We start from the raw sequence: 25023 nt of genomic DNA, 5'->3' as shown, positions 1-25023 counted from the left end.
CTACAGACCTTCAAACCATTCCTGAACCATTTTTGCTTTGTGGCAGGGCACATTATCCTGCTGAAAGAGGCCACAGCCACCAGGGAATACCGTTCCCTTGAAAGGGTGTACATGGTCTGCAACAATGCTTAGGTAGGTGGTACGTGTCAAAGTAACAGCAACATGGATGGCAGGACCCAAGGTTTCCCAGCAGAACATTGCCCAAAGCATCACACTGCCTCCGCCGGCTTGCCTTATTCCCATAGTGCATCCTGGTGCCATGTGTTCCCCAGCTAAGAAACGCACACACACCCGGCCATCCACTTAATGTAAAAGAAAACGTGATTCATCAGACCAGGCCACCTTCTTTCAGTGCTTGGTGGTCCAGTTCTGATATTCACGTGCCCACTGTTGGCGCTTTCGGACGTGGACAGGGGTCAATATGGGCACCCTGACTGGTCTGTGGCTATGCAGCCCCATATGCAACAAACTGTGATGCACTGTGTATGAACCAGCATTAACTTCTTGAGCTATTTGAGCTACAGTAGCTTGGACCACATGGGCCAGCATTCGCTCCCCACATGCATCAATGAGCCTTGGCCGCCCATGACCCTGTCGCCAGTTCACCACTGTTCCTTCCTTGGACCACTTTTGATAGATACTGACCACTGCAGACCAGGAACACCCCACAAGAGCTGCAGTTTTGGAGATGCTCTGACCCAGTCGTCTAGCCATCACAATTTGGCCCTTGTCAAACTCACTCAAATCCTTAAGCTTGTCCAATTTTCCTGCTTCTAACACATCAACTTTGAGGACAAAATGTTTGCTTGCTGCCTAATATTTCCCACCCACTAACAGGTGCCGCGATGAAGAGATAATCAGTGTTATTCACTTAACATAATGTTATGCCTGATCAGTGTAAAATAATTATAATAAAAAAAATTTAAAGACACACTTTCATGTGAAAAGATATATATAAATGAAACCGTATTAGAAACTGTTTTTTGAGCACATGATCATTTTTTCTGCATTTATCACAAATAGGGTCTCATATTACAGTAATGTATTTAATTGAACCAGTAACCCACTCAAGGTTGTGTGTGACAGCGATTTTACCATAGAAATGGGGCTGTTAGTCATTGGAAGGTTCTTTTTTTTGTGGCCGGCTGCTGTAATCTTACACTGGCATGTTATTTGTGCGTGTTTGTTGTGTAGAAAGGGTCAAGGGTTTGTGATTGCCCCAGAAACCCAGCATTTAGGGATTTTGATATATTCACCCCAGATTATTGTGTTTTAATTGAACCTCAGTTTGGCAGTTTATCTATGATCTGTCTCTGTAAATCTTTATGTGGTGCCTCACGGCTGGAGCTGCTGGAATGTGTCTGTTCAGTGTAGATTCCTGATGCCAATAAAAGGCTGAAGAATGTGTAAAAGGAAAGATAGTGAGACACTTCGTTATGAGTAACAGGTATGGTCACCCTTTAAAATGTCATCATAAAAATGACAATCTTCCACTGAATAAAAAGCATTAAGTTCTTTACTTGCTAGGGGGAGTGAAGTCGTCTAAAATTAGACTCTATTGTATCTTAACCTTCACTGGTCAGACGGTTCAGAGTAGTTGGCTGCCAATTTCACTTCTTTCATTAATAACTGTCTTCCCTTTAATAGTGTGCCTTCATGATATTAAAACCCGAGGGTTGGACATTTCCTGTCAGGGAGAGGAGAGATGACGGGATCCGCATGCCAACTTTGGTCATTAGTTAACAGTCGTTTTACTTACAGAATTCATTGTATCCTGAGCTGGAAGGCTGCAGATTTGTTATCTCTATAAATATAAGTTCTGTTTCAAAACCTAGCGAGCTTCCTACCTAGGCGGCATGTGCTATATGTTACGAGAGGAACATTATGCTTTCTTATAAGATATCCTGTATGAAATATATATATATATATATATATATATATATATATATATATATATATATATATATATTGTTTCTTGACAATATGTGTCAAGAAACGATGTTTCTTGAGCAGCAAATCATCATATTAGAATGATTTCTGAATGATTATGTGACACTGACGACTAGAGGAATGATCATCACAGGAATAAATTACATTTAGTATTTACAAGCATACATATTTTACTCAACCTGATAATAATGAAAAGTAATGAAGTTAATTAATTCAATCTAGTAAATAGTTCAAAATTGACTTTTAGAAAATTAAAATGACTTAACATTGTGAGTTATATATTTTTATGTTTAGAGTTTTATGTTGTTAACTTAGCGAATTGCTCAGAAAAATGACCTAAAAAGTCTCTCCTCACAAAAATGACATGATTTGAGGCATCATTCATTTCTGTAGCATAAACTATGTGGTATTTATATGTTGATGTCTCTTTTGGGGTCACAAACTTTGAGTATCGAGCCACAGTAATAGCGATACTCGATGGTGGAAGCAGCACTAATAACCGTGCTAGATGTTCTTCTTTGTCTGAGCTATTATTGTCTTTTTCAGCGCCAGGAGCCCTTTCAAAAACACCTCCAACTCCAAACCACGTTCCTATTAAAGGAATTTCACGGGAGAATTAGACTAAATGGAAGCCAGACTGAATATCTGCGGCCGCATTCTAGTCAGAGTCCATCTCCACTTCTGCCCGGCACCTTTGATCAGCTCGCCGCAGCGTGGGGCCCCGGGGCCTCATCCTCCGGGTCCCGTCTGGCTGATTGAATGTGACGGCGCAGATATAATATCAATACTTTCTCCATGATTAGGAATAAGGAACTCCTGTTCTTTGGCAAGTGCTAACCGCATTAAGTCAGTTCTGGGACGGGCACGCGCGAGCGCCAAACGCAGAGTTAGTGTCTCATCAGCTAGTAATGGGGAGCAGACAGGTGACAGGCCTGTTCATTACACACACAATCGCCTGGCCGCACACACACACAGATGCATAGAGTCGTATTTTTCATTATACATCCATGCCGCTTGCTTTCATTTACAGGCGCTAATGAGAAAATGTCCCCATTGATGGCAATGTTATCACTTTGCTGCCATTTGTTTGCTTTAGCGCGGTAAAGAGGACGTCTGCCGTTCGTAACACATTAGTCTCATTTTGAAAACACTGTCAGTTTTTTGTCTTAAAGGGAAAAATAATTAAAAATAAGCATCCTTTAACGACAAGCTTTATGGAAGGTCACTGACAGCCCGACTCAAACCAATGCATTTCGGTCTCGGGTAATTTAGACGTATTTGAAATAACGAACACGTCAAGCAGAATGCAAAACAGGATCCTTCATCATGATCTTTTTTCCTGTATAATATGACTAGCGTCAGTCTGCTGACATCGAATTTTGTTTTGCTTGAAGGTTGGTTAAGTTTGCTTTTATTGTCTATCCACTCACTGCGGTACTATTTCTCTCTATTAGTGCGGAGGGATTGAGGCCCGACTGACAGCCGTTGATGAAACTCGAGCCGGCCGGAGCCGAAGGGACGTGTCTGGGAACAAATGGCCGACATGAATTCATTATACTCATTTGCGATAACAAGTGCTTGTGGTTTTAATTGACTTAATCAACAAATAGAATTAATCAGAGATTTCTAATTAATGGTAATTGATTGAATATCCACTGGGTCACTGTCAGAGCTCCGTTCCCGTGTCCTTGCCGTCACTGTAGGGGATTTGGGGCTCCGCTCCTCAATCTCGCCGAGATTAATTGAAAATGTTAAAATTGCAGCGGCTGTAAAGAGCGAAATGGAGTGCGCGCTCGTTTTCCCGGCGGAGAACGAGAAACAAATACCCCCGAAACCGAAAGAGCAGAGCCTGTCGTCTGGCTTTTTTTTTTTTAATCCTCTGGAAAGCACGTCAGCGCCGGTGCACGCGTCATTTAAACTCTCCTCGCGCTTAAGTCGCACTGCGCACCAAAAAAAAAAAAAGTCAGAATATCATAAGGCTTAGATTTTAATGAAATTAAGTGGGAGGGAGAGATGGGGAATTGGAGTTTAACGGCTTTAGGCTGCGTCTGGATGGAGGCATGGTCTGTTCTCATTTTGTGCTGAATAAAGAGATAAGCAGTTTTTTGGAGGAACACTCTCAGGAGGTCTGTGTAATACACATGCATCTTCACGGCTCGGCTCTCCGCCTCAGGTGTGATTACAGACTCTGATAGCGAGAGACCTGTAGATTAATACTGTACACCAGATGGATTTAGCCACACGATAACAGCCAGGGGAGTGAGACGAGAGAGAATAGTCATACCGCCGTTCTGAAGATTGCGTTAGCGCCTAAGCACGTCGTGAGACGGAGGATCCTCTGATAGCTTTATTAAAAAGCACCTGATAAATGATCTGCCCGTTATCTTGTCTGTTCTTACAGTGCATGGACAACTGAAGGTTTGGCTATATGTGTTTTGTTTCTCAAAAATACTCCCCACCGACCAATTTATTGCTCAGTTCTGAAGCACAATGTCAAGTGGACGTCCTAAAATGCAGTTAAACTACACTGTAAATAAGTTGGCAAAACTCAAAAAAATTCAGGCCATCCGTTGCCTCAATTTTTTTAAGTTAAGAAATTCAAAGTTTCAGTTAGCAGAACTTGCTGATTTGTATTTTGTAATCATACATTTTAATTGCTCTGAACTTAAAATATTTGAGTAAGCAAATTCATACATTTAACTTTGTAAGAAAAAAATTATGTAATCTCATATTTCTTGTAGTCGAAACTTGACTAGCTTTAACTAGCTCATTCAATAAATGCCACCTTGCTAATAATATAATACATTTAACATATCTGTTCTCAAACTAAGCTCATGCTCCACTCGTCACCATGATGGTAAAAAAAAAAAAAAACATAACAGTAACACTTCTAAAGTAGCATAACAAAACATTAAACGCTACTAAATCTCCCACTTAGTGTTAATCTTGCAAAAATATATATATATTTTTAAGCATTAACTGTCCCTTTTGAGTGTCATGGCAAAGCATGCTGGGAAATAGAAATCAGTTTCAGTTCAATTTAAGTTTGTCTAAATTAAAAGAAACAAGTTCATAAAACTCAAAACAATGAGATTACTTAAAATGTGTCAGTTTTGTGAACTCAAAAGAAAAAGAAAGTTCCAAATACTAATTTGTTTAATTTGAGTTGGCTCTACTAAAACCAATTATTTATTCTGAGCTTTAGGGTTAACAGTAGTTAACTTTTATTAATAATAGTCATATAAACTAGGGTTATTATACACTGTAAAAATGATATGATCAATAAGTTATGACAACATATGCTTTTATATTGCTTAAGCAATTTTCTGCTTTTTTATAAGTTATACAAGATTCAACTCATTCAAGTCAGTTTAATGTAATTTCAGTTGAAATTACTTAAACATCCAAGTTGATTGTACTTAAAAATTTAAGGCAGCATTTTTTGTGTAGTTTTGAATTTTTAATAGCTTTATTTGATGTAAAGAAAGTTTTTTTGCACTCTGTCATTGTTAGTTTTAGTATTTTCAGCATTTTTTTTGTTCTAGATTACTTCGTTTTTATTTTAGCTCTAGTATTTACTTTTTAGGCTGCCAAAGTTCATGTGTTAATTTTATAGTTCAATTTCTCTTCACAGTGTTATTGCTGTCTAGTGACATTTTTATAGTTCATGCAGGTTGGCTGTAAAGTTTAATAATGTGTTATAATACTATAATAGCATTATTTATAGTAATTCATTAATCAAAATTATAGTTATAATCTTTTTTTTGGAGTCATGAACATATATTTTAGTTTAGTGATTAGAGTTTAGTGTTTATCCAAGTTTCTTTATCCAAAATTCTCATTTCGTTTCCATTTTAGCTTATGTTAAAGGGTTAGTTCACCCAAAAATGAAAATTCTGTCATTAATTACTCACCCTCATGTGGTCCGACACCTGTAAGACTTCGGAACACAAATAAAGATATTTTTGTTGAAAGCTGATGGCTGAGAAATGCTTCAGATAGGCCTCCATTGGCATTCAGTACATTTACACTCCCAAGACCCATAAAAGGCACTAAAAACGTTGTTACAAAGTCCATCTCACCACAGTGGCTCTACAATAATTTTACGATGCGACGACAATAGTTTTTGTGCGCAAAAAAAAATCAAAATAACGCCTTTATCCAACTTGTTCTTGTCTTCCGTGTGTGCCTCCACGACACAAGCGCGAGAATATGACGCAGATCCGGCGTTCGGACACATGACCCAGAAGCGATTTGTTTACAAGCAGAGGAAGACGCGAGTATCTAAGCTGTTGGATTCTACATTGATCGTCCTTTAGGTCTCGGCATAGTGCTCAAATGGGACTAAAGTGTGCATTCCATGGATTCCCGAACGCCGGCGCTTTGTAACAACGTTTTTAGTGCCTTTTATGGGTCTTGGGAGTGTAAATGTACTGAATGCCAATGGAGGCCTATCTGAAGCCTTTCTCAGCCATCAGCTTTCAACAAAAATATCTTCATTTGTGTTCCGAAGATGAACGGAGGTCTTACGGGTGTCGAACGACATGAGGATGAGTAATTAATGACAGAATTTTCATTTTTGGGTGAGCTAACCCTTTAATTGCAGTAATGCTGCAATTAATGTAGTTCATTAGTCTAATTGTTGGCTATTTAAAGTTGCCAAGCAGGGTTTAAACTAAAGGTTTAGAGTTTAAACATGTTTTAATGTGCATAACAGCTCAGATTGTTTGTTCTTGAGAGAATTTGGTGAGAAATGTTTGCGTTCATATGGACTTGCACAATTTGAGACATTGTTGAAATCTATTTTGCAACTGGGGTCTCACTTTGTCTCGTTGCTGTCTAGGAGAAACAATTGAGATACTTTTCATTTGTAATTTTTCTTTCACAATATGCTGTTCTGGCTCTCTCTGTCTACCTCTTTTTGTGCTTTGATATCTGACTGAGGCACCAGGGCCCGCTGGCCCCCCGCCAGCATTTCAGTCTCAGTGCTGGTTTGTGGGTCTGAAATGGAGTCATTGTGTGGACTCACATACTGGAGGAAAAACAGCCTACTCACTGCATCGCGTGTTCGGAAAAGCTTTTTAGCAAATATTGGCCTGCTATACTGCACTGTTCCTCTTCCTCAATAAGACTCAATCAGTTTATGAGAACCTGTACTACAGAAACAGTGTCATATTTCTAGTGTTTTGGATGTCTAAAACGTTGGTGTACAGTACATGCAGTGGCGTAAGTCTCACATTCTGAGGTGACCTGTGGTATCGATTGGACATAGTCATCTATATATTTTATTGACATATCTGAAGGGTGAAGTTACAGTAGGTTAAGAACTGAGTAGTAGCCTGTTGGATTCTATTGGATTCAGGTGTGGTCCATGTTGTTACTTATTCTGATGAAGAAATTATTTTGACGATTAATCAAGTCATCTGATCTTTTATTTTTTTGTAGTAAAAAAAATAGACCAAAGTGAACAATACCCATTAAAATTACTTAAAATAGGCCTACATACATATAATAACAATGAGGCAATAATAATTGGTTCAGATAAAATAAAAGCATGTAATCATATGGTTTTATTGAACACCACTGTTATAATGGATAATGTAATATACATAATATAAAAATAATCAAACTTATGTACAATTGGGTTGTTGACATGGCATGGCATTTCCATTGACACACAAGGTAAAAATGTATATAATTAGTATTGTCATCATTTAAAATGCAGTAAATGGTTAAACATTTCTTTGTCTTACATGTACCTGTTGATATAAAAAAAAAAAAAAAACGCTTTATTCGATTTCTTTTTACATTTTTGAGCCAAATCTCAAAATTGTCCTATGGTTTGACTGTCTCAAGCATGGTTCAATAAATTGCAACTGAAAAAGAAAAGCATACAAATGTTAATTGATAAATAAATACCTCAGGCATAATTTTACAAGTGTCTATTTTAGTAAATGGCGATACATTTTTTCATCCATATATTTCTAAAAGTGTAGGAACTTGATACATTTTGTCACTTAAAACCATGTTCTCCGGTGTGACACCATATACTGATTTTAAATTGAGCAATTCCACTAACAACTTTAATTAATTGAAGGACCCCATTCAAGGTCATGTTACTGAAGCCTCCCTGTGAAGCCCATGGCAATATTGACATTGCAAGTTTTTGTCTCAGAATTATTTAAATATTTAACTTTTTTGGAACCACTATAAAAGGGTTAAAGTGCCCCTATTATGGATTTTTGAAAATAACATTTCATGTAGTTTGTAACATAGTTCTAAGTGAAAGAAAACATCCTCTTAAGTTTTAAATCATAAAGTGCACCGTATATACAGTTATTGTCTCTCAAAAGTAAGAGTCGACTCGGAGTCAATTAAACGAATCGTTTTTCAAACAAATCGCAGGCCGTTTCATTGTGACATCAATATGAAACATTAGCATATTGCCCATCCACTTATTGCGCACAGACACCAGAGAAAACTTGATCCACCTCAAACACTGCAGCGGATACTGGATAGCATCATGTCGAGAAGACGCTGTGCTCTACAATGTGTTTATTGTGTTTCATATTGTGTAGGTCTCCGGCTAACTGTCTAACTCATGTTATTACTGTCTTACTGAAATACTACTGTAAATCAGCTGTGGGCCACTATTACATAAAACTGAGTCTTTTAGTGCAGATTATCTGTAATTCTTACTACATTGAGTAAAGATAATGGATAGAGCAAGATTTGTTTTGCAAACTTAGTGCTTAGTGCGTTAGTGCTGGGCTAACATATGCGCTGTTATTGATACAGTTCCCGCATGTGCTCCGCAATAAATTAGAAACACACACACACAAACACACACACACGGGTTTGTTGATGGACGCACACTTGTTAATGCTGATGGTGAGGAATTACAGTTGAAACCTCTCATAATATACCTCAAACTGAGCAGCATCAATGAGAAACGTCCTGCTCAAGGTTCATATATACAGCTTTTATAAATGTGATAAAATTAAATTCCCTAATCCTGAACTACTGAAACTGAGCCTTAGTTTTTATGCTTTTGTTTGTGGGCAGTGTGCATCATGTTCTGTGGGCACGTATCTAAAGCTGATATCAGAGGCTACAAACTTTGAGTGACAAAACGTTAAACAACGACAAGCTATTTTAATATAAAACATTTACATGTCTTTAAGAAACCAGGGCGCTACATTTCCCAGAAACCATACACCATAAAAAAAAAAAAGTGTCCATTTGAGTGTCAGTTTTTCATCACCTCACACGTTTCTATCTGTCAAAGTTTCAACTCTTGGTCATGATAACTCTATCAGCATGTTCGCTCCTCGGCCTCCTCTCCGGCACACTGCCATTGCATTTTACAGTCTCATTACCTGTTTAAAAGACACGGGAGAGGGAAATATGCTAAAACAGAGGAGCGAAGCACTCCAGGAAAAATAAAATCCAATTTAAATGTAATGGTGAAATGTAATGGTGTTTAATATTTATTGAAAAATGTACAGAAAATGTAAGGCGGTGCTTTTCGAGGCTGGTGGGATTTGCATAAATTGTTCACTGAATGTTTTCATCCCATACCGCACATGGAGTAGCACCGTCTCTTCGCAAAGCTGCCGCTGCATATTTAAAAGGGGTTTTGGTGCAGGTGAGAGAGACCGTCAGAATGCCTGCAACCTTTCCAAAACGTGGTGTGGTCGTCTTTGGGAGAGTCTATATGCTCTGGCGGTTTCATTAAACAAGTGTCATAGCTGGACACTGAAGCATGGGAGTGCAGCTTTGGCCTTTAAATATTTAATTCTGTCGTGTTTATAGGGAGAGGGGGATGTGATTTACACGCTCCTGACAGGCTGAATTGTTGTGGAGACCTCATCAAGCGCACGGGAGTCTCTCTTTCTCTCTCAGTGTCATTCTATCTCTCTCTCTCTCTCTCTCTCTCTCTCTCTCTCTCTCTCTCTCTCTCTCTTCATTCACTATGTTCATTCAAAAACTCTCAGTGCAGTGAGTTCACATGCATGACTAGCAATAAACCCCATGTTGTAGTTGTGGCAAATGTATGTATATATATATGTTCAAATTTATATAGAATAGTTCATTAAAAGGACTGAATTTTTCAGTTGTGTGGTTGTAGCTCAGCTTTTTTCAAAATTGTGTACCAAGGTGTCTTTGCAGGTACAGGTAAAGTGTGACCCTCACTATTTTTTGCCCTTTTTATTGTGTATGAACTATGAATAATACACAAAAATAAACACACTTTTCTAGAATGGATCTCTCCAATTCTCAGTAACTTTAGGGAAGACTGGTTAATTTTAGCCATTCAGTTCATTAGAATCAGTTTGTATTCCCAGTCCCTGAGCAACATGTTGTCAAATTTTTATATATATTCAGTAACATTAAATCTTGAAAAAAATTTAAGTTCTGAATCAATAGTTCAAACAGAGTTTTTTCTCTCATTTGGACAGTTCATGTCAATTAACTTATTTGTAGTTATCAGAGGAATGGTTATCAGGTCCTCTCTCAGAATTTTTTTACTGGAGTAGATGCCATTTACATTAAGTACAAAAATACCGCCTTGTTTGCTAAATGTCTGATTGGGCAAGACAAAATTAAGGAAATCACCATATCATTGATAGCGGCAATAGTGTAGGGTTAAGAGGCATGACATCAAGTTTTTACACGAAACGACCCGAGGTTCGAATCCGCCTTTTGCCGAACTCACTCACTGAACTCTATCGTAAAAAGTGGGTGGGTCTTGTCCCACCCACATACAACGGTTCCGACGCCCATGGAGGAATTAAGTGTTCCCAAAAGCCTCTGCACAACATTTATGTAGTTTTTTTGTAGCAGTTTATACAGCTTCTTATTTATTTGTTGGTTACATTTTTATACACTTTTTTTATCAACTTATGTTTTTGCATTTCAATTAATTATGGTGTTTTTAGTTTTTTTATATAGGTTTGTTTTATACAGCTTTTAATCAATACTTTTTGTATTCATTTCTATCAATTAGAGTGTTCTTAGTTTTATTTATTTTTATTTTTATACAGATTTTTTTTTGTGGATGAATTTATATAAATTTGGGTGTTTTTAGTTATTTTTTTGTTATTATTTTTGGTTTATGCTTTCACTGTAAATGATATCAGTGTTTTATGTCAGATAATTACTCTAATTAATTTGTATAATCTCATATTTGTATATCTAAAGCCTATTTCTCCCTTAAGTAGCTTCAATTTAGTTAGCTACTTTGTGACTTCTTGTATCGCGAACTACTTTTTCAAAGGGTTTACTTGACTGTAGCTTGTAGCTTCACAAGCTCAGCTTCAAAGTTAAGCTTTTAGAGTTGTGTTGTTCGTAAAACTCTCTGGCGCTAACATATAAACCTTGCCCTTAACCTGATGACAGGGATGTTTAACCCTGTTTACTAACACAATCTAGTGTTTGAGAAGACTGTCCCGCTCCTGTCTCTGCAGGCTCTGTGTATGGAGGTGCGGGGCAGACGGAAGGGCATTTCCTCCGTGCTGAGGCTCTGTCAGAGGCTGCTGGATGGGCCTGAACAGCAGAGCTCAGAGGCAGAGCACCAGTCGCTGCAGCTGCTGCAGGTCAACCTGGAGAGACGTTGGGAGGCCATCGTCATGCAGGTCCTTCAGTGGCAGACCAGACTGAAACACTCACTGGGCAGAGACCAGGTCACATATGCTTTACACTACAGTTACAAGTAAACAAGATAACATATGTACTGAGAATATAAAAAGGGTGGTGATTGCCTAGGTAGTGCTGCCTAAGATCCATGCTATGGACGGTTTAATTGAGTTAGTGGTGGAGTGGCATACTAGCAAACTGTTTACTGTATAAAGGAATGTTTACTTTATATTATTTTTAAAAAGTAGTTGTATGCTCCGTTTGCATTTTTTAGCATCTAATTCACTAAAGGAATTATGCAAATTGGTGCAAACAACATGGTGAAATTTCTTGCAAATACACACAAATGCCTCTTTTAATTAAACAAAATTGTTTACTAACGCTAAAAAAGCTGCAGTCTAATTTGTGTAATTTAAATATGTATTGCAGATAGCATAAAGTGGCATGGCTGTTTTGTGAATGCATCTCAGTATGTGAACAATATGCAGTGATAAACACTAGATCTTACTATGTTGGATGTTTAATTCAGCAACTGTGCATCTTTTTGACAGTCCGTTTAAATATTTGGTCAATAAGGAGATGTTAAAAATCTGTTGACATTATCTCTGGATCCTAATGCAACCATTATATTTCGACATACTGATATGCATTTTATTCAACCCACTGGAATCGGCTCTTTGAAGATCTTCGGTCAAAAAAAGCTGCCCAGGACAACGTTAAGCAGAAGTACACGAGTACCAATAATATAGTGCAGCACCGCTGTAACAGTGCAATAAGAATGATGTATAAGGCAGGGAAAGTGGCCACATATTATTCTTGAATACACAGAGTAAGGGGACAGTGTACTAGATGCGCTCCCCAGATACTCACTGTACTGTGATCTCAATCGATTACAAACGCTGCCAGAAATAACTGACTGTTCTTAATGTATATTGAGTAACCTGTAGCAATGAAATCACTTGATCTTGTGTCCCTATCATGCACGGAAAGGCAGGAAGTAGTCTCTTAAAGCACATAACATGTGCACATACCATGTTCACCGCAGTATAAAAAGACTTCCCATCCTGAAAACGGAACCCTTAACTAGTCTCTTATTGTATGTGTGGGACCGTTACAGTGCGTGTTAAACGGGGGTGTGGGCCAAGGGCTAGACTTCGCCTTTTGTCATGTAGATGTTGTGCATTCCTGCATGGCAGCAGCAGGGCTCTGGGGAGGCTGCGTGCTTCACACAGAAAAGCCCAGCAACCTGTTTGTGAACGTCCACTCACTTACACGGGGAAGACAAATTACTCGCCCCTCGCTCAGCTTGACCTTGCGGGGCTGAAGTGCAATTTCACTTTTTTGCGGGTGCAGAATAAAGGAAAAGAAAAATAATAGGGAGAGTTTGTTTTTGTGAATACAGTACACTTTGTGAGATGATGAAATGGCTGACTGTTGAATGCTTCAGGAGGCCTTGCTCACTACAAGTCTTGCGTCTGAAAAAATCCAATCGTTACACTTTCATTTTTAGCAGGATTTGTTTTTTTTTTCTTTAGAATATCAAGAATTCTGTTTGAAGGTCAACGAAAGACATAATGGTTTTAAGTAAACTTTCACCTACTCTAAAGGGAGAGGTAAACCAGTGAAAGAGCAACTGTTAAAAGGAAGAAAAAGGTTTCAAAAGAGATTTAAAGTTATTACATGATCTCACTCTCAAGTTGAATACAGTTTCAGAGACATTCAGACAAAATTCTCAGGCCATACTGGACCGTCCTGTTTAACTTTCTACAAAATGGCAGAATGACTTTTGTAATGGTGTAGCTAAAGTTTATAATTAGTCTATCTGATTAAAATGTTATGTGCTGTAATCAGGGTATAAATGTTAGCTGAGGCAGCGTATTGAAATTATTTTTATTTGATTAGACTGATTGATTGTTCTCACAGTTGAGGGTTTTTATCATGCACTAGCAATCCAAGCTTGTGCATTAGTATTTTCCTCATCAGCAGAAAGAGAATAAACAGAAATCAAATAAAAATTCATTTTATGGGATATATGACATACAAAGCAAGTGTTAGATTTGCCAGTTTATTAGATTAATGAGATAAAGAGGATCATATAAATAGACTCTTCCTGCTTGAACAAGAAGCAAAGCAATTTGTGTAATTATGTCCTGCGCTGAATACCCATATCTAAGCAAAAATGTATGCAAAAATTAACTTTGCATTTGATCTAATTAAAAATCCAATTGAGATTTTTTTTCCCCTGACATTTCTTTCCCCTCCTACAGGTCCCTGGGAACCTCATTGAGCCTTCGCTTATGGACCTCCACGGGCTGGCGGAAGACTCTTGGGAGTGGGACGAGATGGACATGACCATCTGCAATCTGGAGACTCAGGACTGTGAAGATGAGCAAAACACTGGATCTAAATCACAACTTAATTCCCCAAAGGAGCCTTTGAATCTCACCGAGTCGTGCCCAAATGACATACGGAGCGGAGCAGCCTTGAGCACCGCAGAGTCGATTGCCTCATCTTCCTGTGTTTACCAGGTGTACAGTCTGCATAATGTTGAACTCTACCAACAACCCCAATATAATCACAAATCATCTTCATCCAAAGTCCAACCGTCACTGTTGAAGAGCCTGAGCATAGATTCCTCCTTCTCCTCTACTGAATCTCTACCTGATATCTTGGGAGACCTGTTGAAGGGGAAGCACGAGCTGCTATCAAGTCCAGCCAAGAGATCGGAGAGCGAAAGTGGGATAGTTAGTGAAGGGGACACAGAGACCACAGGTAACTCTGAGATTTGCCTGCTGTTCCAGAGTGATGATCCAAAAGTTTGCGTTACTCTCACTCCTCCAACCAGAGAAGATTCACTCAATGGAGACAGAGTCTCAGATGAAGACATAGACAGAGTTTTGGAGCGCGCCAACAAGTGTGCAGAATATGGTGATAGCCTTACCATTGGGAAGAGAGACCAGAGATGGCATATCATGAGAAAAAAAAGAGAAGATAGTGGAGAAAACAGAAAGAAACACCACAAGGAGCCAGTGAAGATACTTGCCAATGGCCTTGGACTAAGCCAAGAGGCTAATGACGAAAATCTCAACATGAGCAGAGATCACGAGAGGGTGACTACACACCGAAAGCTCCAAAAAGAGTTTGCACAGCTCTCCCAGGGGTCTTCCCTTGACTCCCTTTATGCAGTAGGAGAATTATTCCCATCAAGCAAAGAGACACTAACTCGTAGCACTTCCCTGGAAAGTTGGCTTGCTCCGTGTAAGAGCACAGAGGACTCGGGTAGTAAGGAAAGTCTGAGGGACATTGGATCGACTGTGGAGCCCACAGGGGAGCTCAGCAGAAGAACTCTGGAACTTCTAAAACGCCTCGAGAACATTCAAAGCCCTCTCGCTCTGAAGATGACACGTAGCATCTCTGACGTAACGCTCCAGAGCAGCTCGATGTGGCATGGGTCACGCTCAGCTGGCGCGCCCTCCTCCATTAACGAGAGCTCGGCAGCTTCCCTGACAGAGCTGAGCAGCACCGAAGACTTGTCCGTGGCATCCGAGGACCTAGCTGTGCAAATGAACCGCTGCGCTGCTGCTGAATCCAATGCGTCCTTCCGCAAACATTGCCGCAGCCAGCAACACACCGACGAGACTGATGCGAGCATCAGTATGGTTGTCAACGTTTCCTGCACTTCAGCCTGTACTGACGACGAGGAAGACAGCGATCTTCTCTCCAGCTCCACTCTGACGCTCACCGAAGAGGAGCTCGGTATTAAAGATGACTCGAGTGTAACCTCAGAGGAAGAATACATTGAAGGTTCCTTCGCTCTCGGGTTGGATTATATAAAGGGTGAGTTTCAAGGCTGGATAAAGCCTAGATCTCAGAGTAGAGAGAAAAATGAGGCAGATCTAGTGGATGAACTGCAGTGTGGCACCCTGTCTAGAGACGTCCTGTCACCCATTAAGACTACAAACGATCAGCAGTTTCTCAGCCGGTCTGCACTGAAACTCTTGGAAGCCAACACTAATGCTAAAAACGAGAGCCTCAAGCAACAGGAGGTGGATGGCAACCGTCGGGACGCCACCAGAAGCTATATCAGCCGTTTCGCGGATGACATGGAAAACGGCAATGTCGAGAGCTCTCACATCAAAAGGAAGGATGAAGACGACGAGCTGCTGAGAGAAGAGGGAAGTCTGCTCACCAGGAAAGGGGAATCATTAAAAGGCTCTTATGTGGTGGATGCTATCAGTGACGTCAAAAGCAATATGTTGACCGCCACCTCTCCATCCTCATGCGAACAGAGCTTGAGCTCCCTGGAAGGACAGTTAAAAGGCGAGCTGCCCTGTCACTATTCCCGCCGTCCCTCCCCCACCATCTCTCCCATAGAGGAGAGCTCGGGGTTAGCCGCACACGCTCACAGCCGACAGAAGCAGCTTGCTGCCTTTCTGAATGACGTCCACGAGAACCATCAAGAAAGCACTTCAGATAGCTGCAGTCACCCTGCTTTCATGTCTGAAGAGGCCAAGAGTGACAACGTCCATGACTTTGTGATGGAGATCATTGACATGACATCTGTGGCCCTGAAGACCAAAGAGATGCAGGGAGAGCAGCCGACGGATGTATGTAGCCCAACGTCTGTGTCTCAGATCAGAGAGAAGGTCCTCGAGCACTCCCATCGGCTTATTCATTTGCGGAAGGGCGACTTTTACTCCTATCTGTCACTGTCCTCGCATGATAGTGACTGCGGAGAGGTCAGCACCTGTGCGGAGGACAAGAGCAGTACCCCGATCCTTTCGACCACGCCGGATTTCCATGACGAAGAGCCGCTCTTCGAGGCCTGCACAGAGGAAGTGTACCTGGGTCCTCCTCTCTGTTACAGCATGTCCATTAGCAAACGTCCCACGAGACACAGCGGCAAACTAATAGAGCCCCTCGGTCTCCAGAGCCCAGCACCTTCACCGGGTTGCGATGAATACCAAAAAGCACATGGTATTTCTCAAGGAAGTGTAGCTGGTAGCCAGTCAGAGTGCCATAATGAGGCACCTTATCTTAATCCTTTACCATGTGAAACCCCAATAGATACTGTTGAATGTTTTGCAGATACTAAAACGCTTGAATCCAATATTTCCCCTGTAATGACTAAGATAAGAGTCTCTTGCTCCACTACAAATCCTTTAAAAGAGGATGGCAGCCTTTATATTAATCCCAAAATTAACTGTCCGCTGATAAGGAAGACTGATAGCGATGAAAGGGCTCCTGCTTCACAGTTGATGAAACAGAAGAACGTCGGGAAAGGGCGCCGCTCTCAACAGGAAGCCAAGTCGACTCATAAACAGGTGTGTTTCGACATTACACCGTGCTCTATCTGCTTGTAATGAGAGCGGTGTGCGTTTCTGCTGAATTCATCTCATTGACTAAATATTTAAGTGGGGATTTTTATTCATTCTCTCACCCCCTTCACACCCCTCCCCTGCGCTTTTCCCCTGAAGTGCTAATGGAAGAAGGATTTGCAGGCGTAGATTTAAAATTTTAAGGTCTACAGAACAGAATAATCATAATCAGTCAGATTATATTATGATTCATAAGCAAGAATGCGGCGAGGATCATTACTTAATTTCATGACTGAATTAGCATGTATTTGTGTTCTTTTTAAGTAGTTTTCTATTTCATATGCAAACTTCTCCCTTCCAACTCTGTCTGCAAATCCTGTGTTTGACCTTATATCAGGCAAATTAAGTTCCTACTTCCCGGCTAATCATTGAGACCGAAAACACAGAATTAATTTTACTTAAGTCATCAATTTAATTTCAATGTTTTACTCATAAGGACATATTGATTTCATACAAATAGCTGGATGGTTTTATATGAAAACAGAAAGGGAACGAATACAATCGTCATCTTTTCGACGTCCCCCACCCTATCTGCATCAGTCTGTTCATGTTTCTTTCTTTCTGCTCTGTCTATTTACAGCATCTTTCTATTTTTCCTCAAATTTGCAGCTTAGATGCATACAATGTGAAAAGTGTCAAATAAGCAATATAACAACATTAGTTGTCTCATTTTTTTATATTGAAATATTTGATCTTATTTTTAGAACCTTTTTAGCAAATTAAGACCTTTTTAGGTTTTCTCAAATTTTCAATATCAAATGTGTTTACTTTATTGATATATATGTCATTGTTAAATGCAGTAACGTTTTAGGTTTTTAGGGACAGCACCATATAATTTAAAGTTTTATAATGTAATAATTACGGTTAAAAAAGTTTTTATTTTACAGTTCAAAACCGTATAATTTAAAGGTTTATAATGTAATAATTATGGTTAAAAAAAGTAGCTTTTAAGAGGACAATACTAATATATAGAAGGTGCTCAGTGTCATTCACACAAACACTAAACACCATCATGGTAAAACACATGAAATTAAAAAAATGCAATAAACATTCATTTAACAACATCAGATGTAACATAAAACCCTAATGTACATAACTGATTAGAAAAAACAAAAAAGAAACATAGTTGTTGCAATGAAAATTCATCAAATGCGAAGTGTCACGCAGGGAATTCTGGTAATGTCAATTTACGGGTTTTCACTGTAAATTACACAATGACTTGTTCTTTTTCACTTCCAAAAACTGTATCCAAAAACTCTATTTTACTGTAAAATTAAATGAAATGTAAGGATAGATCTATTACAGTTATTCACCATATATAGTACGGAAACTTTCTGTTAACCAATTAACTGTTTTTCACCGTACCATTTTTACAGTAAAATACTGTTAAAATCACAATCATTTTTTACAGTGTAGAAATACAAACACATGCATGTATTTATTTAAAAAATATTTATATATAATATAAATTATATAAATATATATACAGTATATAAATCCAAATATTTCTTAAATATATACATAATTATACACAGTACACACACATATATTATGTAAACACAAACTTATTTTGGATGTGATTAATCGATTTGACAGTACTCAAATCAAGACATGTTTAGATTGACCTGTGTGTAAACACTTTTCTAATGGAAGATTATGCAAGCAATTATTATTTTTGCCATTTCATTTAGTGACTGTATTGGAACAGAAATACAAGGTTCACCGTTAAAAATGAAAAGTGCTATAAATGAAATTCTAAAAGCTGCAGTGTAAAGAAAGAAACCCATTTCACAAAACATAAATGTTAAAAAAGGAATAAATGATGGAAGTAACATTTCTCTTTTTGCCTCTCTCTCTTCCAGCTGGCAAGGTCAGAGAGCAGCAGTGGTGTTGCGGAGGGCTGCAGGGCTCAGATCAGCGGTCCGCAGACAGATAGCTCATCTACAGGAAGGAGTAGAGTCAGCAGCAGGCCTCAGGTCAAGGTATGTGCTATAGGACTCGCTTCAACACACACAACCTCTCCCTCCCGGCCACTTCCACCACACTGCTGAAAAACAGCCACAGGGTCTTTTCGACGTCAAGCGTTACATTGCAAACAACCCCATTTTCCAGTGCACTCCATTCTGCACGCTTGCATGATTTATTAGCGCCGTGTTTTGAAATGAGTCTGTTTTGTGTTTTTCCGTTGTTTGTTGGTTGTGAAATTTAGCTTGATAAAAACCCAAAGGCTCACTGCACGATGACGCAAATGCCCCGTCTGGACCGGCAGTGTCATGGTTTAAATTATAGGCCACTGTACTTTCTACATGATGACTCCCTTGCCAGTAAATTGGTTTGAAAAGCATTCATTATGTAACATGGTCTATATATCCAATGGGGTTAGCCTTTGAATTGTCTTCCCATTTTTCTCAGTCTTTCGCTCTTACTGTCTCTTTCTCTGTCGCTGCCGTGGCCTCATCAGCGCAGGGTTGAAATAATGAATGTGTGTTGGTCGGCAATCATTTCTCTTGATGAGAAGCAAATACAGCTGATGGGAAACTTAAAGAGAGCTGCTCTCTTAGTCTCCTGACTGCAACAAGATACCACACATTTTAATATGGAATTAACAGATGGCAAACTCAAACCTAAGCTACATGGGGTTGGGCAAAATTTCGTTTTTAGGAATTGGCTGCCTTTTGATTCATGAGAGTGAATTTGAATCGAATTGGCAATGACAGGAAGTATAATTTACTGATTTGGAATTCAAAGAATAAATTAAAATAAATGTATATAGAAATATATATACACTGTAAAAAATTTAAAAATAAATTGTACTGGTCATTTTCTGCCCGTACATTATCCAGTAATTTTCCGTTAACCCTTAAAACACAAACTAATGCAATGTGTAATTCAAAATACAAGTAAAACCCCTGTAAAAAAAAAAACAATACAGAATGTTTTTTTATATTTATAGAGTACATTGTGCCCTATTTTTAAGGGGCTTTTTTTTTTTACAGTGTAGTACTGGTCAAATGTTTGGAAACATTACTATTTTTTATGTTTTTGAAAGAAGTCTCTTATGCTCATCAAGCCTGTATTTATTTGATCAAAAATACAGGAAAAACTGTGAAATTATGAAATATTATGACAATTTTAAATAATGGGTTTCTATTTTGATATACTTTAAAATATAATTGATTCATGTGATGCAAAGCTGAATTTTCCGCATCATGACAAATAAATTCTGTTATTTTTTTACTTTTTATTCATCAATGAATCCTGAAAAAAGTATCACGGGTTCCAAAAAAATATTAAGCAGCACAACTGTTTCTAACATTGATAATAAATCCGCATATTAGAATGATTTCTGAAGGATCTTGTGACTCTGAAGACTGGGTTAATGATGCTGAAAATTCAATAAATTATATTTTAAAGTAAATTAAAATAGGAAACCATTATTTTAAATTGTAATAATATTTCATAACTTTACAGTTTTTTCTGTATTTTTGATCAAATAAATACAGGCTTGATGAGCATTAAAGACTTCTCAAATTCTATTAACTATTTACTTTAAATTGAGGACATTTTAAAGGCAGTTTTGAATGATGCGCGCCCCTGCAGCTAGCTAACACTTAACACATATTTCTAAGAAAATGGGAGTTTTGGTATGTAACCACCACATACATAAATGATGAAATGATAACAGTTATATGATACAAAAGGAAGGTCATCTGGAAGATTTTAAGTAGTTGGTGGGTCGTACACATTTCAGCAAACGCCCGAGGCTTCAGGGACACGGTAAACATCAGAGAGAAGCAACTATCCGTCTCTACAGACACTATCATGTCAGCCCTGCGGTCATTGTGGGTTCAGTTCACACCACACAGTTAAATGGACTGCAGTGTCACATGACAGAGAAGATCTGGACCAAACAAACAAACATACTAATAATGCAATGCTTTATACAAATAACATCTTCGTGAATCTCACGAACACTTGCTTCATTTTCCACAGTTCATTATATAAAATGAAATAAAATGTCCAAAAATCAATCAATCAATCAATCAGTCTGTCTATTGTTCTGTCCATCTGTCCGTCTATCTATCTATCTATCTATCTATCTATCTATCTATCTATCTATCTATCTATCTATCTATCTATCTATCTATCTATCTATCTATCTATCTATCTATCTATCTATCTATCTATCTATCTATCTATCTATCTATCTATGCAGAAATAAAGAAAACAAGGTCATTTCATTCCCTATAAATGCTTGATCTATCTATCTATCTGTCTGTCCATCTGTCCGTCTATCTGTCTGTATATCTGTCTGTCTGTCTGTCTGTCTGTCTATGGTTCTGTCCATCTGTCTGTCTATCTATCTGTCTGTCAATCAATCAATCACTCTGTCTATTGTTCTGTCCATCTGTCTGTCTGTCTGTCTGTCTATCTATCTATCTATCTATCTATCTATCTATCTATCTATCTATCTGTCTGTCTGTCTGTCAATCAGTCTGTCTGTCTGTCTGTCTATCTATTGTTCTGTCTATCTATCTGTCTGTCTATCAGTCAGTCAATCAATCAATCTATCAATCAGTATGTCTGTCTGTCTATCTATTGTTCTGTCTATCTATCTGTCTGTCTGTCAATCAATCAGTCTGTCTGTCTATCTAGTGTTCTGTCCATGTGTCCGTCTATCTATCTATCTATCTATCTATCTATCTATCTATCTATCTATCTATCTATCTATCTATCTATCTATCTATCTATCTGTCTGTCTGTCTGTCTGTCTGTCTGTCTATTGTTCTGTCCATCTGTCTGTCATCAATCAATCTGTCTGTCTGTCTGTCTGTCTATCTGTATGTCTATTGTTCTGTCCATCTGTCTGTCTGTCTGCCATCTATCTATCTATCAATCTGTCTGTCTGTCTGTCAATCAATCAGTCTGTCTGTCTATCTAGTGTTCTGTCCATGTGTCCGTCTATCTATCTATCTATCTATCTATCTATCTATCTATCTATCTATCTATCTATCTATCTATCTATCTATCTATCTATCTATCTATCTATCTATCTATCTATCTATCTATCTATCTATCTATCTATCTGTCTGTCTGTCTGTCTGTCTGTCTGTCTGTCTGTCTATTGTTCTGTCCATCTGTCTGTCATCAATCAATCTGTCTGTCTGTCTATCTGTATGTCTATTGTTCTGTCCATCTGTCTGTCTGTCTGCCATCTATCTATCTATCAATCTGTCTGTCTGTCTGTCATCTATCTATCTATCTATCTATCTATCTATCTATCTATCTATCTATCTATCTATCTATCTATCAATCAATCAATCAATCTGTCTGTCCGTCTATTATTCTGTCCATCTATCTATCTATCTATCTATCTATCTATCTATCTATCTATCTATCTATCTATCTATCTATCTATCTATCTATCTATCTATCTATCTATCTATCTATCTATCTATCTATCTATCTATCTATCTATCTATCTATCTATCTATCTATCTATCTATCTATCTATCTATCTTCTCCATCCATCCATCTATCATCTCTCTCCATCCATCCATTATCTCTTCATCATCATCTCTCTTCATCCATCCATCATCTCTCTTCATCCATCCATCATCTCTCTTCATCCATCCATCCATCCATCCATCCATCCATCATCTCTCTTCATCCATCCATCAAATCTTACAACATTCAATTGAAATTGAAAGTATATGAATTACTATATACTATAATATGCACATCTTTTTTAAAAGACATTATATTTTGTCTGTATGATTATATCTGTTATGTGATGGCAGTGTGGGCTAAGTTACTTTAAAAGGGAATTAATTTCTAGCTAGTAATTGCATTATTTAACAGTGTAACTAGAATAATGTACTCTCTCTGAAAAGTATTGCATTACTTAATACTAATTACTTTTTTTGATCCAGTATCAACCTCGACCAGTTGAACGATACAAGGATAGACATGAAACTGCTATTTGAATTATTTCAAATAAATAATATTAAATTGCATAAATTATTTTTGAACTGACCAAAGTATTTAAAGGAAGAAAGTCACAATGCATTTTAACCATCGTTTTATATAGAATTGTTCTATTGTCCATTCAGTATTTAATGCGATTGCATTAGAAGTAACTGTAATTAAATTACAGACAAATGAACAGTAATTCCTTACTTTGCTTTTTCAAGGCAAAGGTAATTAAATAACAGTAATTAATATAATTACCTAGTAATGAATTACACCCTGGATTTAAGATCTGTGAGTTAGCAATTGCAGTTTTCTTTTTTAGTGACTAACAATGTGAATGTGTGTGTGTTTTCTTGTAGAGATCCTCTGGAAGCCTAGCCACGGCCGTGTGTAAACCCTGACTGCTCTAGTGAAGGCTCTCTGAGGTCTGAAACACCACCTCTGGATGGTGATGTGGGGGTCTGGAGCGGACACCTAACTGGATGTTAGTGCATGGGCCATTAGTTTGGCACTTTAGAGTCCTTCATCCTCAGCACCCTCATCCTCTTCCTCCTGGCTGCTTTACTATTTACCCGTGACCTTTGCCCCCTTGCTGACCACCACTCCAAGCTCCACTCTGGACTGAGCTACCTCACCAGTCTTCCACCATCCCGACCCTGTAGAACACGTCAACACGATAAGACTACACTCAAGCCTCTTCTGTCATATTCCTGATGACTAGATTACTAGACCTGATCAGCCAGCTAGCGTCATCTAAGCAGGCTCAAGTATTTCGTGCCTAAGCGTAGCGGCATGTTAGTTGAGGGTCGCCCCCATGAATCAGTAATGTGGTCCTAATCAGCCTTGGATGAGCGTGACGTCATGGTCTCCACACTCTAAGATCCCTCGTGTGGAGGTTACCAAACAGGCTTCACGTTCCTCTCTAGCCGAGTGACGTAGCGCCACAGTTTCTATGCAACACGACGGTTGTGTGATGTTGTGTGGCATGTGATCTTTGGCAGTTTGAAGCGATACCATTTTTTTTTACTCCCTGAAACAAAAACAAAGAAATGTATAAACATTTTGTGCCTTGCAGTTACTACATTTTGTTAAACACTGCTTCACCCCATTGTGTGTCCTGTGGTCGGTGAGAAAGCAGACGCGTGGCAAGGCTGATGATGACGAATGGGCATCTGTAAATATGTGAACTGTACGTATAATGATGTCATATTACTTCATGTTCGTGTTATTGTTTGTGTTACGTGACGTGGATAAATAGCTACTGTTAGACTGCATGGTGAACTATGTACAAGAAAACTTCCATAAATAAACATAATTTAATGAATTTATCACGCACTTCATTCTTTTCGCACAGACGTAATGAGAGCGGGGCTAGTTGTCACACTTTTTTATTACAGGGAATCATTTATATAATTAAAGTATTAAATAATGATGTTTCCTGTTATTGCGTAGCAAAACATATCCGCTTGTTAAGTCGTGACGCAAGGAAAGCCGTTTCTGGGTCCAAGCCTCAACTCGTTTCACTTGAGACTGCCATCGACGGCCGTTTATGAGCGCTATTTATTCATATTAAACAGCAAACATTTTAAAAAGTTAAACATTTTAAATATTTACAGTCTATACAACAGTCTCTGTGCTCACAGCGTCACAGACATTCATATTTTAACGATTTATAAAAAGATGAATCACTGTCTGGCCATCTGGAATTTTGGTATGGAGATAAAGGTTATGATTATATATTTTTTGTAGTATTACACCACATTGTGTGTGTATAGCACCGTTTTTCTTGTGGTACGCTGCCGCGTGACATCAGACTTAACACCCGGATACAGTTTATTGAACACATATTGACATATCGCTTCTATAACGGGGCATGTTGTCACACTAAATGGGGTAAGTCGTCTCACTTCTTGGGGTAAGTTGTCACAATGTGAACCTGCTGTTTATTGACACTGATTTGAGAAGGAGACCTATTTTGAATTAAGAAATACTATATTAATTTAAAACAAAAATCTCCTGCAACATATCTGCATTTAAAATGTATTTTATTTAGCAAAATTTTAATAAAGCATCAATAATAAAA

The 25023-nt window shown here is 38.4% G+C and overlaps 1 protein-coding gene across 2 annotated transcripts in view; it reads left to right on the top strand.

The window, feature by feature from the left end:
• Window positions 1-24267, top strand: part of akap6 (A kinase (PRKA) anchor protein 6) — a gene marked incomplete at its 5' end in the record, with an annotated part of 161965 nt that extends 137698 nt beyond the window's left edge. For both annotated transcript variants that reach the window (XM_079833639.1, XM_079833638.1), the window contains 4 exons: window positions 11421-11636; window positions 13857-16913; window positions 18830-18949; window positions 23300-24267. In XM_079833639.1, the coding sequence (XP_079689765.1) occupies window positions 11421-11636; window positions 13857-16913; window positions 18830-18949; window positions 23300-23341 (3435 nt within the window). In that variant the 3' untranslated portion in view covers window positions 23342-24267. The remainder of the gene's footprint in view (window positions 1-11420; window positions 11637-13856; window positions 16914-18829; window positions 18950-23299) is intronic.
• Window positions 24268-25023: the final 756 nt, after the last annotated feature.

The sequence above is a fragment of the Gobio gobio genome (assembly GCF_949357685.1).
Source record: "Gobio gobio genome assembly, chromosome: 13".
NCBI lineage: Eukaryota > Metazoa > Chordata > Actinopteri > Cypriniformes > Gobionidae > Gobio > Gobio gobio.
Note: the sequence above shows the minus strand (reverse complement) of the source record. Positions and strands in the feature narration are given on the sequence as shown.